Source organism: Lathyrus oleraceus, chromosome 6, assembly GCF_024323335.1.
Source record: "Lathyrus oleraceus cultivar Zhongwan6 chromosome 6, CAAS_Psat_ZW6_1.0, whole genome shotgun sequence".
NCBI lineage: Eukaryota > Viridiplantae > Streptophyta > Magnoliopsida > Fabales > Fabaceae > Lathyrus > Lathyrus oleraceus.
Window position 1 is genome coordinate 299999147 of NC_066584.1, and position 15625 is coordinate 300014771.

General features: G+C 39.2%; 1 protein-coding gene across 1 annotated transcript; it reads left to right on the forward strand.

Moving 5' to 3' along the window:
* Nucleotides 1-7342: 7342 nt before the first annotated feature.
* LOC127095305 (uncharacterized) lies at nucleotides 7343-8624 on the forward strand. The gene is made up of 3 exons (XM_051034014.1): nucleotides 7343-7423; nucleotides 7473-8072; nucleotides 8157-8624. The coding sequence occupies exons 1-3, from the start codon at nucleotides 7343-7345 to the stop codon at nucleotides 8622-8624; spliced, it is 1149 nt and encodes a 382-aa protein (XP_050889971.1).
* Nucleotides 8625-15625: the final 7001 nt, after the last annotated feature.

Consider the following 15625-nt stretch of genomic DNA (forward strand, 5'->3'; position numbering starts at 1 on the left):
TTTAGGCGCCATTAGGTTGAAGAATTGTGAAGTTATGGCATGGTATTTATAGATGGAGAGAGCTGTAAGCAATGCTGAATGTGTGACTTCAAATTTGCATGAATGGAAAAGGCCTCCATGCATGGGCCTGTACAGGCGCATGGAGGGCCCAATTCCACATGGCTTGGCAAGCTGAGATCATGAATGAATGAAATTGACGTGTAATTTGGATGTAATCAGCTCATGCATGGCAATTGAATTAAGTTTTCCCAAAATGCACTAAAAGTTCTCCTCTTCGAAAATGATGCTTCCAAACTCCAAATGCAACCTTATGAGTAATGGTTAGAAAGCTTGTTGCATAAGGAACAAGTGTTATGTTGATCAAAACTCCAATTGGGCCTTGGAAATTAAGGAAATTTGAGCTTGAAGTGTAGGGTGCAAAACATGCATTTGTGAAGTTTCCAAATTTGGCCAATGTTCAAGCCCTTCTGTTTCAATGATGCAAGCTCCAAATGATACAATCTTCAACATTAAAGTTATAGGTATTTGTCGCAACCTGAAAAAGGAGATGCGAAAAAACAACCGGCGAGAAAGAAATGACAGAAGAGTCACCATCGTGCGTTATTTATCCTAAAGGAGGGAAAGGAAATGCTCGAAGTAAACCTGGAGAAAAGGAAAGGAAAAGACAAGGTCTCGCAACCAAATCTTGGGTTCGGGAGTCGATTATGCGAAGGGAAGGTATTAGCACCCCTACGCATCCGTAGTACTCTACAGGATCCACTTTTGTTGTTCTTGTCTAAAGGGTGTGGGTTTATCTAATGTACTATTTGCTAAAAGAGGGGTCAAAAGAAAATGACTCGCACGGATGTTGCATCCACTGCATACGTATCTCATCTGAATATGAGAATCAGAGTCTTCGTAGCTCGGCTACCTATGGGTTAAAGAGGAGTGTGCTCGCTAAGACATCGCATCTTATGCCTACGTATCTCATCTGGAATGAGAATCAGAGCAAACCGTAGTTCGGCTAACTACGGGTTAAGGGTTGTGTTTTTTAGATGAACGACGTTACTACGCAATCTACCGGATGCTCGACCTTTGGAGACTTACTCGCCTGTGGTAGAAGGAGTTAACGTGTTCTTAGGAGAAGAAAAAACAATGAGTTTGTTTGGGTTTTATGAATGCTCATGCAAAAAAGGAAGTCCTAGACGAAGGAACGGTGCTACCTTAATTGACATGCAAACGAGAGACTATACGAAGCCTAGCAATCCTATGGGGAGACGATCACACCATAAAAAACAAACATGCATAAAGTAAAATGCCACCAAGGGGGCTCAAACCTACATGGGTAGGGCTTTAGTCAAGAGGGGTCATATCAACCTCGACAAACAAGCCATGGAATAGGTAATCAAATGGGCTCTTAACCACTGACATTGAACGTCAGGGTGAGCAGATCAAAAGGGTAATGAGGATAAGACCTCATAGCTCTTAACCCTGGACAAGGTGAGCTCATGACAAAAAGTGGGGATTCATAAAGGTGGAACCCTCTCCACTGACTGACCGGACAAAAGATCTTGGGCTTTTGTTCTGAAGCATCAGCATGCAGTGCGAGCATAAAGAACGACACAGTGAATAACGGGGGATTGATTACTAATCCCTTTTATCCGTCAATTGCCTCTTCGTGGAGGTCTTTAGCACTGGTGCCTCCTTTTGGAGGTCTTTGGGCACAAAAGTAAACAAACAAAAGAAAACATTGCCTCTTATCGAGGTCTTCCAGCTAAGAAAGCGGTAAAATGCGGGAAAGATAAAGGGATCAAGAGGTCTACCACACGGATAAAGATCCAAAGTAATAACAGCTAAAGAAATAAGAAACCCAGAGATCTCTCGAGCTGGCACCATCAAAGAAAGCAAGTCAATACAAGTAATCGGAATAAATCTCCAAATGGTATCCCACAAATAAAGTGGAATGCCAAGCAAGCTATCCTTTCAGGAGTCATGTGAGTCCTCACAAAAAACTGATTGGGGAGGATCGATTGAAATTGAATTGCACCGTTGGCTTTGCAAAACAATCTTAGGGTTTATATGAGAGGGAATTGGTTCTTTGCAGATGAGTTCCCTTCAGTCTCTGGAGGTTGCTCTGAATTAGTTAGAATCTCTCTAGGGTTTTTCCACTGAATTTTTTTTAGAATTTATAACTTGATTTTCGTGGTTTTGTGGGCTCAAATGAGAGAGGTCCAAGTCCAAGATTTTTCTGTTATATTTTATTTATTTATTTATTTATTTATTTATTTATTTTTATTTTTTGTATTTATTTATTTATATCTTTTTCGTTTTTTTTCGTTTTTTTTTTCGGTTTTTTTTTTCAAAACGCGTGGGCTTCGCCTAGTAAGCATGACAGCTCATGAACAAACTTTTGCTCCTTCAAGATTAACATTTTGACTGATGAATAGACCCCATTTGAACATGTTGGAAGTATCTCAAGCCATTCCCTTGTGTTGACCGATCACCCAGATAGGACCCACAAAGTGTCTTGGATGATATTCAAGCTTCTTGGATCTAATTCCGATTGACATGATGAAATGCAATATGAAATGTTAAATGACCTAAAAATGAATGCATGAATGAGGGGGCAAATTTTGAGGTATTACAGTATTTTCAAGACAGTCAATTTGGACTTAAATTTTACATCATTTGGATTTTTAATGAAGAAGTTATGGGCACTTGAAGTTGGACTTTTTCACATTTCAATGCATTTGGCCCAAAGTGACCTATAATGTTTTGCATTATCACATGTATTTATTTTGAGATTTTGAAATTTTGCTCAACATAACATTTGAAGTAGACACAATAATATTTCCAATGCATTAAGTCTCACCTTAAAATCATGAAAAATGAATGAGTTATGTTCTTGGGAAGTTGACCCAAAATTAGGGTTTCAGTCAAAATGACCTATAATGTCTTGGAATGGATGATGACCTTCCAAGCTTCAAATCAAATTTTGATGAACATGAAAGTTGTTCATATTATCCTTAAGAACATGTTTTCTCTTGGGGTCATCTCCATTTGATCAACACATAAAAAGTTAGGTCTCAGTGCATTTCAAAATAGTCAGATGAATTGACTGATCAACTTCTCAAGTCCACAACTCATATATTGATGAATTGATGATTGAGGAAACTCAAATAAGTTCAACTATGCATGAGATGATGAATTAAAGAACTTCCCTTGATTGTATTTGACCATGGGTTGAGGCTGCTTCATGAGCAAGGCATTGTTGATGATCAGATGAATTAGGGTTTCCTTGGGAAACAAATCTCAAACCCCTTGACTTGCTTTGATCAAAATGATGAGTTAAGATACTTGGGAGGAATATTTGATGGATGAGAGCTTTGGGAACCATTACCATGCTTGCTTTCATCTTCTCTTGACCATATCATTGCACAAAGGATCTCCTAGAAGCTTTGGATCTTGTGATTGCTCAAGCTACAAACAAGAAATGTTAGTGACATATTTTTGTGCTTTTGGTTAGTAAATGAAAATGAGAAAAGAAATAATATAATTCAAGCATGCTTGGTGATCTCAAACCACTCACAAGGGATCCCACCCAAAGGCAAAGGGAACCAAGATGCTTATGATCCTTAAGGCTATGCAAATGCAATGTTATGATGTCATGAGGGATCTTAGGGCTAAAATTAGGGTCTTACACAAGTGAATGGATTTGAATTAAGGATAGGTTGCTTCCTAAATCATGCAAAGAACCTAAATCAATACAAGATCATTTGCCATCTTCTTTTTGGCATGACAAGTTGTTAGAGTTTGATTCACTAATCAAAATCTCTAACTTGTGTTGTTGCCTACATTATTATTGACCGGCCTCAGATATAATTACGATTGCTTAACATAGCGCTAAATTTCCTTATGGCACACTAACTCTAACACTAACCATTAACCATTAACTTTTAATTCTTGCTCTTTACATTTATGCAATTTACTATTCTTGTACATATTATTCATTTGCTTTTTTTTTCTTTGCTCATTTGAGCACATGTTTATGTTAATGCAATTTTCCTTTTGCTTACTTGAGCACATAATTGTGTATATATTATTGTGCTTGTGTTTTGTTTTGATTGTTGTGGACCAAATGCAAAAGAAATGGACAAAATGGACTTAGTTTCTTGGACATTCCGTATGCAAAATTGGAGTAAAAGGACCTTAATGTTGAAGATGGATTAGAAGGACCAAATCTCTAAACTCACTCTTGTCCATTCTTGATTTGCTTCATAGAACTTTTTGATGTTGTGTGCTTTTGTGCTAGGGAATCCTATTTTAGCCAAATTGAAGAACCATTGCCATGTTCATTCAAAGTGAAAGATACAAGAGCCATTGAGGATCTTCTAAGAGCTTGCTTGATTAATTTGATTGCTTGAGCTTACACTTATTTTGATTGCATATTCCAAAGGATGGGAGCTACTTGGATCATCAATATGATCTCAAGAGAGGAACTCCATTTGTGGTCTTGTTTCTTATCCTTCATCTCTTGTATGATTAGGACTTTAGCCATTCTTCTTCTTCCCTCCACTCTAACCTAAGCCAAAACTTTTGTGCAAACATTTAACACTTCTTTTCAAACATTAGAAACCTAAGCCTTATGATTTTGATTTTCAAACTTCCTTTTCATAACACTTATTTTGAATTGAATCTTTAAGTCAACTTTGACCATATTTTGCAAATACTTTTCATTGGTAAATGTAACTTATTCAAATACTTTTATGGTTTCAATGGCCACTTTCTTAATCAAAAACTTTTTCATAACCTTTAGCTATTAGGTTTGAGTTATACTTGGGGTAGATGTAACACTCACCTATATCCTTAGTGGTGGACAATGAGTCTTCCATGCTTATTATAGGGTTAACCCCTCACTAGCATGTTGAAGTTATCCTCACATGGTGGATTTGTGGTTTTAGGTTGAGTTTTCTCTCTTGGATAACAAAAGACCTTAAGGCTTTTGGACCAATCAATTCACCAACTTCTTTTGAGATTTTTACCCCGAACTATGAGGTTTTGATCCTAATCTTTTTTAAGATGGTACGTAGGCAATGGGTTTATCCATCCAAACATAAATTGTAAATAACTTGTATATTCTTCTCTCATCTCTTCAATCATGTTTGCACAAATAAATTTTCATAAAATACCAACCTTACAACAAGTGTGAAAAGGGCTCCCTAGGAGTACCTAAGATGTTTTGGGTGCTTAAAACCTTCCCATTGCATAACCAACCCCCTTACCCCAATCTCTGACATTTTTACTAGTTTTTTATTCGATAAAACTTTTAGGTTTTTGTTCGCTTTCTAACCATTCCTTTGGATAAATAGAAGTGTGGTGGCGACTCGACTTGTATGGTTTACCTTGGATTTAGGCAATATCTCTAATGGTAACGAATACCCCGCTACACTTAGGAATGAGGATCAAACTCTGGTTACTGTAAATTCTTGATAAACTAAGTATTTCATAACAACAATTTGAATGACTAAGGAATTAGGATTGAAATTGCCTGTTAAATGGTTTTGGCTAAGGAATTAGAGAAAACTACTCTGGAGAAACTGTTTTGAATTATATTAATATAGATGTTATATGATATGGAAAAAGAGGAATACACAACAATTCATACACTTGGCCCTAGCATTATTTCTCATATCAGTTAAAATATTTTTATACGCTATATATTTTTATTTCTTATCAATTGTGAAAACAATCATCAAACCCCATATGAACTTTTGTTCAATTGAATTATTCTAGAAATTGATACTTTCTACGCAGTCCTCGAGATCGATACTCGGGATAACTCCCTTTTTATTACTACATTGGTGCAAATAGTACACTTGCTATTTTACCAATCAAGTTTTTGGCGCCGTTGCCGGGGACTACCAAAAGTATAAGCAGAAAAATAATTCAATTGGAATTTTGTTGCTCTGCAGCTAAATTTTTTCTGTATTATTGTTTATTCTAATAATTGTCTAATCTGTGTATGCGAGGTAAGGCCTCAGCTGAATTTCTTTTTGACGCAGAACCCGAAAGATTATTGTGTGCAAAAAGATGAAAAGTTAGGTTGGAACTGTCAGAATCAGCCCCTATTGTGTCTAAGTCATAAAAAGAAGAAGTTGTTTCAGTTCATTCAGAAGACTCAGAAGTTGTTTCTGAACCAATGGCTGAACTACAGGGTGAAGCCCCACTACCTCCTGCAGAAAGACTTTTGGGTGACTATGGGGGTGCAAATGCTCCTACTGGAAGGTTAACAATTGTGAACCATCCGGTAAATGTTGATCACTTTCAACTGCACCTTTCAACGATTCGTCAACTCGAGAGGAAACCGTTCTCCGGAAAAATCAATGAAGATGCCAACAAGCATTTACAAAGATTTTTGACCATGACGACATCATTGAAAATTGAGGGACACTCAGAGGAAGCTAAAAGGTTGGTTATGTTCCCGTTTACACTGTCGGAAGATGCCGAAGAGTGGTTTTACTCTTTACCTGCGGGAAACACAACAGGTTGGCAACAAATGGAGACAACATTCCTGAATGAGTACTTCCCTGCTTCTGTGTATATCCGTAAGAGATATGATATTGTTAATTTTAAACAGAAGGAATGAGAGTCACTCGGAGACGCTTACAAGTGGTTCAAGCGACTGTTGGTTGCATGTCCTACTCATAACATGGATGCAGCTAAACAGATGCAAAATTTTGTGAATGGACTTAGAATGAAGACTAAGCAACTCATAGACACTGCTGTCGGTGGCTCAACAAACTTCACAACAACCACTAGAATAAAGAAAATCATTGAAGCCATTGCAGCAAATGAGCATCTAGAACTCTATGACCGTAGTGTAAGTCAACCTGAAGGTATCATTGATCTCAAACTGGCAAATCAAGTTGTGAAGATGGAAGATCAAATAACAACTGAAGTAGAGAGAAGACTCAAGAAAATGACTCTTGACACTCAAACGGTGGCACAAGTGCAACCGGTCCAACCTGTTCAAGCTGTTAGTTGTGAAATTTGTGGAGGTCCTCACTTCGTCATGCATTGTGTGGCAACTGCTCAACAGGTAGAAGAGATTAATTTTCTGAAGCAAAACAATCCTTACTCCAATACATATAATCCTGGATGGAAAAATCATCCAAATTTTTCCTGGAAGGACCAGCAAGGAAATGCTCAGAAGCACGCGCCCACTCAGTATCAAAGTCAACCACAACAACAATATCGTCCACAACAACAGCAACCTTACCAGCAGCAGCAATCTCACCCATCCCAACAACAATTTCAACAATAGGTTCTAAGAAAAGCAGATTGGGAAATTGCCATTGAAAAAATGACAGCTCAAAGTTCACAATTTCAAGAGGAGACTAGAAGTAATCTGAGAAACATTGGTGCTTCAATAAAGAATCTGGAAGTGCAAATGAGTCAGATTACTCAACAACTTGCGGGTTCGCAAACACCAGGTGCATTACCGCGCTACAATTACAAATCCAAGAGAGCATAATAATGTGAGTGCGGTAACCACAAGGAGTGGTAAGGCAAAAGAAGTCCCTGAAAAAGATGATGAACAAGAAGACCAATTGCTTGAAGTTGATTTGGAGATAAAAGAAAATGAGGTTGTTAGTGAAGAGGTGACGGTACATGAACCTGTTGCTAAAGAAAAAGTTAGTGAATCAAAGCCGGTTGTCAAACTCCCTTTCCCAACAAGAAATAAGAAGAAAGAGAAACATGAGAAGAACTTTGAGAAATTCTTGGAGATGTTAAAAAAGCTTGAAATCAACATTCCATTCTTGGAGGCACTTGAGCAAATGCCCTCTTATGCTAAATTCATGAAAGACATTATTTCTAAAAGGAGGAGCACTGACACTGACTCTATTGTACTAACTGAAACTTGCAGTGCTATTTTACAGGGCATGAAGATCCCGGTAAAGAAAAAAGACCGAGGCTCGGTGACTATCCCTTGCACTATCGGGGATAGATCTTTCAAGAAGGCCCTTATAGACTTGGGGGCAAGTGTGAGCCTCATGCCTTTATCCATCTACAAGAGGTTGGGGATTGGAAAAGTACAGGATACCCGAATGACACTTCAATTTGCTGACCACTCTGTGAAGAGACCTTATGGAATGGTGGAAGATGTTCTTGTGAAGATTGATAAGTTTGTGTTTCCAGTAGACTTTGTGATCTTAGAAATGCCGGAAGATGAAGAGATACCGCTCATTCTTGGTAGACCATTTTTGGAGACTGGGAGGTGTTTGATAGATATAGAAGAAGGCACCATGACTCTAAAGGTTTATGACGAAAAGTTAAAAATTGATGTGCGCAACACCATGAAATACAAAGATGATGTGGCCACCAGCCAACACATAGAGGTTATTGATCAAATGGTTCTGAAAGAAAATCACCTAGGTGAACAAAAATTACCCTTGGAGAGAGTTCTAAGTCTCTCAATCTTTGAAGACACTCAAGAAGTCGATGAAAAGGAGATGGAAGTGTTAACTTTAATGGCAACACAACAGCCCTTTAAGGGATCCCGATCACTCCGATGGGAAAACTTAAGGGAACCTCAAGTTGAAGAAAAGAAAGATGAGACCAAGATAGTGGCTGAGCTGAAATAGTTACCTGACAATCTCAAGTATGTTTTTCTAGACCCTGAAAGGAAATGCCTGACTATTATAAGCTCTCATCTAGAGGTTTCTCAAGAAGACAAGCTTGTCAAGGTTTTGAAGAAACACAAAAGTGCCATGGGATGGGCAATAGAAGACTTGAAGGGAATTAGCCCTACGGTGTGTATGCATAAAATTCTCATGGAGGATGGTCACAAACCGGTGGTGCAACCACAAAGAAAACTAAACCCAATGATGAAGGAAGTGGTTAGGAAAGAGGTTGTTAAACTGTTAGATGTCGGGTTAATTTATCCCATATCCGATAGCTCTTGGGTGAGTCCGGTTCATGTGGTCCCGAAGAAAGGAGGAACTATAGTTATAAGGAATGAGAAAAATGAGTTACTCCCTACTAGGACGGTCACGGGTTGGCGTGTGTGCATCGACTACAGGAGGTTGAATTTGGCAACCAGAAAGGACCATTTTCCGCTACCATTCATTGATCAGATGTTGGAAAGGTTGGCAGGTCATGAGTACTATTGTTTCCTTGATGGATACTCTGGATACAACCAGATAGTTGTTGCACCGGAAGATCAAGAGAAGACAGCTTTTACATGCCCCTATGGTATCTTCGCCTACAGAAGAATGCCATTCGGGTTATGTAATGCTCCAGCCACATTCCAAAGATGCATGACCTCCATTTTTGTGGACATGCTCGAAAAGCATATGGAGGTCTTTATGGATGACTTTTCGGTATTTGGTTTTTCTTTTGATAATTGTTTAACTAACCTCTCCCTTGTGTTAGAAAGATGCCAACATACCAATATGATTCTCAATTGGGAGAAATGTCACTTCATGGTTCGAGAAGGAATAATCTTGGGTCACAAAATCTCTCACAAAGGGATAGAAGTGGACCAAGCCAAGATTGAGGTTATAGAAAAGCTACCACCTCCGGTGAATGAAAAAGGTATAAGAAGTTTCTTAGGACATGCGGGTTTCTACCGCAGGTTCATAAGAGATTTCTCCAAGATAGTTAAACCATTAACTACCCTGTTGGTTAAGGACAAGGCTTTCATTTTTGATAAAGAGTGTGTCGTTGCTTTTGAAACGATAAAAAATAAATTGGTGACGGCACCTATTGTCATTGCTCCTGATTGGTCTCTACCAATTGAGATCATGTGCGATGTGAGTGACATTGCAATGGGAGCAGTGCTTGGGCAACGGAGAAATAAGCTTTTGCATGTCATATATTATGTCAGTCATGTGTTGAACCCTGCACAGATGAATTATGCGACTACCGAAAATGAGTTGCTAGTTGTGGTCTATGCCTTTGATAAATTCAGGCAATATCTGTTGGGTTCTAGAGTCATTGTTTACACTGACCATGCTGCTTTGAAGTATTTATTTGCTAAGCAGGACTCGAAGCCAAGACTGTTGCGATGGATCCTGCTCCTCCAAGAGTTTGATGTGGAAATCCGGGACAAAAGAGGGTGCGAAAACACTGTAGCAAATCACCTCTCCCGGATATCCCCAATAGAAGAGAATGAGGAAAAGCGCCCAATAAAGGATGAGTTTGTTGATGAACACATCCTTGTTGTTATTGGAATGCCTTGGTTCGCAGACTATGCGAACTATCTAGTAAGCGGGGTGATCCCGAGTGAATTTGACTCTAACCGTAAGAAAAAGTTTATTCATAATTGCAGGTTTTATTTGTGGGACGACCCTTTCTTGTACAAGAAGGCAGTAGACGGGTTGGTCAGAAGATGTATTCCAAAAGAAGAACAGAGGGATGTGCTGAAAGCTTGTCACGATTCGGACTATGGTGGACACTTTAGTGGTGATAGAACCGCTGCCAAAGTCCTCCAATCAGGCTTATACTGGCCGACACTATTCAAAGATGCTCAGCAAATGATCAAAGAGTGCGATAAATGTCAAAGGATGGGAAATATTTTGAAAAGAAACCAGATGCCTCAAAATCCCATGCTGGAAGTTGAACTCTTTGATGTGTGGGGTATTGACTTTATGGGGCCTTTTCCATCGTCCTTTGGAAAGAATTACATCTTGGTGGTGGTGGATTATGTATCCAAGTGGGTAGAAGCAGTCGCTCTACCAACAAATGATGCAAAAGTGGTGGTCAAGTTTTTGAAAGAAAACATATTTGTCAGGTTTGGAGTGCCAAGAGCTCTTATTAGTGATGAAGGAGATCACTTCTTAAATCACCTAATGGAGAAGCTACTCTTGAAATACAATGTGAAACACCGGATAACCACTCCATACCACCCGCAAACAAGTCGTCAAGTTGAAGTGTCAAATAGGCAGCTGAAACAAATCCTAGAAAAGATGGTTAATGCTTCTCGCAAGGATTGGGCGAGTAAGCTTGATGATGCGCTTTGGGCATATCGTACTGCTTTCAAAACACCGATTGGTATATCCCCATATCAATTGGTATATGGTAAGGCCTGTCATCTACCCTTGAAACAGGAACACAAAGCCTTGTGGGCTACCAAATTCCTTAACTTGGATCTCGAGAAAGCAGGAGAATCCCAACTCCTTCAACTCCACGAGTTGGAAGAATTTAGGAACCTGGCATATGAAAATGCAAAGATCTACAAAGATCAAACGAAGAAATGGCATGACAGAAGAATCCAAAGGAAGGAGTTCTGGGAAGGACAGATGGTACTACTGTTCAATTCAAGAATGAAGTTGTTCTCTGGAAAATTGAGGTCGAAATGGTCAGGACCGTTTGTGGTGCACAAAGTATATCCCCATGGAGCAGTTGAAATAAAAAACCCTTCCAATGGAGATATTTTTAAAGTGAATGGCCAGAGATTGAAGTCGTACAATGTGGGGCAAGTTGTGGGCCAAATTGATGTTGTTCATCTTGTCTAATAAGATGCGCAACCGTCGAGCCAAGCAACGTTAGATGAAGCGCTACGTGGGAGGCAACCCACGCTTTTGTATCTAATCATTTTCTTTGTTTGGTTGTGTGTTATTTACTTGCAGGCGTAAACAGTATTTGATAGAGGAGTTAAAGGTAGCGGTCGCAACAAATCTCTGAAAAATTCAGAAGCTAAAGCCGTGCACAGAACAAGAAAAAGAAACCAAGAAAAAGGAGAAAACATGGGCCTGACACGGGCGCCCGTGTCAGCTGACACGGCCCGTGTCAGGAGGAGGAAGATTGTGTTGGAAAAATTGGATTCCCAAGGGCCTGACACGGCCGCCTGTGTCAGGTGACACGGCATGTGTCAGGTGACACGGCCTGTGTCAGGTGACACGGCCTGTGTTAGCCCTGGATGAAATAAGCTGTTTTTAAGCGCTTTTATGAATGGCATGGCCAGTTGTTGATTGTAATTTTAAGTGTCGGGTTTTTGTTATCGTCTCCACAGGGATTGTGAGATATCGCCGCCTTTCGACAGTTGTTTTAATTCTTAGCTTAAGGTAACAATGGTTTTTGGTTTTAATCACGGTATCTTGCATAAAAGTGTAAGAAAATGCGGTAAAAGATTTGGTTTTAATATTTGAGAAATATTGCCAAAGTTAGGGTTCGACAATCACTTTGCATGCATATGTTCGATCAACAAGACTTATAAACTCCTTTAGATGATAAACTATTTCACAAAGTCTTCCCAATGTGTTTATCTCTAACACACATTGTGGGTTTTCCCATTTTGATCCATTGTTTATCTCTAACACAATCTATCAAAATGATAACTTTTTGGTTCAACTTTATGGTGAACAAAATCATTCATTACTATCTCTAGCTAACAAACAAGATTGGATGAAAACCTAGGTAAAGAGTTGGTAAACATCTCTCGATCATAAACCAACACAAAGAGTTATCAATAAAACAAAGTTTTCACCATATATTCATCATTAAAGAGTTTACAAATGAAGATCATCCCATTTACATACAAAGCTAATGATTATCTACATCTAACCTTGACAAAATGAAGAACTTAGCTACTCATTTTCATGGTAGCTTGGTCAACAAGTTTCGGAAGAAGGTTGATCAACATCCGAGTCGAATAATCGAGATTGGATGGGAATCCACCTTCTTTTTGTGAAAGATTGTTAAGAGATGAAGAGAAATGATAAAATGGGTTTCTAGGTCACAAAATGATCCAAAAAGCAATGCAGGAAAATATCTAGGAAAATCTAAGTTGTTGTCCAAAAAGTAGCCCTTGCTACTTATAGTACTATGGTCTGAGCTGTCATGCTCGCTAGACGAGCAGAATGGCTCGCCTAGAGAGCCCCCAAATGAGGCACCAAAGGCACCTGCGATCAGAAATATCTAACTTCAGACTTCACATGTTCGCTAGGCGAAACCCACGCTTCAACCTTCGCTCCAGCGAGCTTAGGAGGTTTTGCTACTGGAATTGCTCGCTGGGAGCTCGCTAATGGCTCGCCTAGCGAGTGAGTGTTGGCTGCTCTTTTGACCAAGTCTGGACGTGTTCGCTACCACCTTTTCTGGGTGCTCGCCTAGCGAGCACTTCGCCACAGCACTCGCCTAGCGAGCAAGCTGATGAATGCATTCTTTTTCTTGGTCCCTTGCCATTTTCTTGTGCCTTCATTTTCTATTATTTCATGCCTAATTCCTGCACAATAACGCACAAATCAAAGGTACCAAGATCGTTTAACATTGTATTGCGATTCATCTAAAACAAAGGCGGTTTCGAACGCTTTAGCAACAAAAAGGAGTGAAAATGCCCACATTTGATAGCTCAAATAAGCACTTTTGGGCATCTAACAACTCTCCCCAACTAGATTCTTGTTTGTCCTCAAGCAAAGTATGCCTCTTGAAGGACAAGAGGATTTGCTTTAAGAAAAAGGTTTCTCCGAAGTCGGATAAAACGGCTCAAACACAAGAAAATCAACCAGGCATAAGTTCCCAATGGTTAGAATAACATAATGCACAAGAACTAAAACTTAATAGCAATGCGAAATATGTATCTATCCACAACAATATTATCTTGAATGAATCACCCTATCTCTCCTCTTCGAATAAGGATTGAAGAAATTACGCGTTTGCAACCGCGGGAATAATCTCACTCTCCAACAAACAATGAAGAAATCAATTCAATTCATACAATGTCTAACAATTATAAATGGTAATGTGGAAGCACGAAGATCACTAAGGACTTTTCGGTTGAAGCTTGGTTAGGTTAACAAACAAGGGTCATTTCTAAGGCCATTGAAAACGAAATTGTCGATGCAAAAGAGACATTCACTGTACATTATTCACACATCTCAACTTCGTTCCATTTGTTTCTCATTTGAAACCTTCACAACTCTTATTTCACAACTCAATTTTTGTTTTTAACTATTTTTCTTCCAAGTAAGCATTCATTTTCATTTTCTCTATTTTTTCTTTTCTTTCACATCATATTTACAAAACAGATGTTTCTCTTTTCTATATTTTATATATTTTTTTTCAATGCTTGCTCGGTTTTTCAAGAGTTGTGGCACTTACCGATTCTCATTTTCGTTCTCCCCAACTTATTTCTTTTACTCACCCTAAGTGAATGCTCTTGACTTTTACGGCAAAAGAACAATTATCAAAATTTTCCGGGTTTCAAGAAAAAATATTTTTGACATCTCGCTTTATTTCAAGCCGAGATTCAACTGTTTAAGCTCGAAGGGGTTAACGAATACTCTCTCTGCTCACGGGTAAGTTGTATTTGGAACTGGTTGTGCTCGATAGAAAACAAGCGCCTTGATCATTTCTAATTGCTTCCACATATTCATAATAATAAAAGACCAAGCATGAATCAAATGAATCAACAAAGTTTATTAGAATCCAGCATTTAAGTGTACAATGGAGGTTTCCTCACAATTTGTGGTTCTAAGTCCTAAGTGAATCATTCTTTCAATTATGTTGCAAAAAGAACAATATTCAATTACAAAAAAGAGTAAAGTTCTTAATGCATTCTAAAATTCTAACCGAAGGTAACCATGTACCTTAGCATTATTCGCCTGTTATTTTTATCATTGCCATCCAAGTTCGGATGCACCTTCATTGGATATTTCTTTGAGGAGCAACCAATCTAGAAGGTTTGACACTCACAACCAAAATTTTATTAAACAAAAGAAATTTGAACCAAACACACAAATTAAAAACATAAATAATAACTATTACTTAAAAAATTTAAAATGTGCATGGGGGACAAAACACCCCAAAAGTACATAACCAAAATCAAAATACAACAAATCTGAAAAATACAATAAAATAAAACAAACTTAGCCCTCAAAGGACTCAAAACTCTCATCACTACCGGCTTCAGAACCGGTAGCATCATCATCATCATCATCATCATCGTCATCATCACCATCATCCTCAGCACCACCTGAAACACCAGTACCAGATGCACCGACACCCGCCCCCTCTCCAAACATAGGCCTGTCCACAGACCAGCTAGCGTTCTGCAGAAACTGCTCACGCGTCATCATCGAGTGATCACCGGAAGGGTCACGTGCCTGCAACTGCAACAGCTGCATAGAATCGTGCATGTCAACCATGGCGCGCTGAGTTGCCGCCATCCAATCCCAATTGTAGTTGCAGGCTTGCAAAACTTGGCCACATATCTATCATTGATGGCCGACGGGATCCTTACTTGACTCCGGGAGGGTAGCTTCACCTTCGCATGTTGGCACAAAGCCATTATTAGACACGGGAAAGCAAGGGGGCAGTTAACTCGTGCCCCCGACTTTAGCCCGCTCTCGACCACGGACTTCATCTCTAAAGCAATTACCCTCGCCACATCAATTTGAATATTCGTGAAGATGTAGTGAACCAGATGTGCCACTGGGATCGGCACGGTAGAGGTGTGAGACTTGGGTTTTATATTTGTGAGAACCAACATGAGTATCAGCTGAGCCATGGGAATCATGTCCTCCCTATGGTATCTCATCGGAACCCCAGATGGGTTCAACTCAACTGATTTCCCTTCAAATAGTAGGGCAGCAGAAATGGAGTCGGTGTCTCGGTGAAGCCTCAAATCCTGATGGTATGCGTCTCT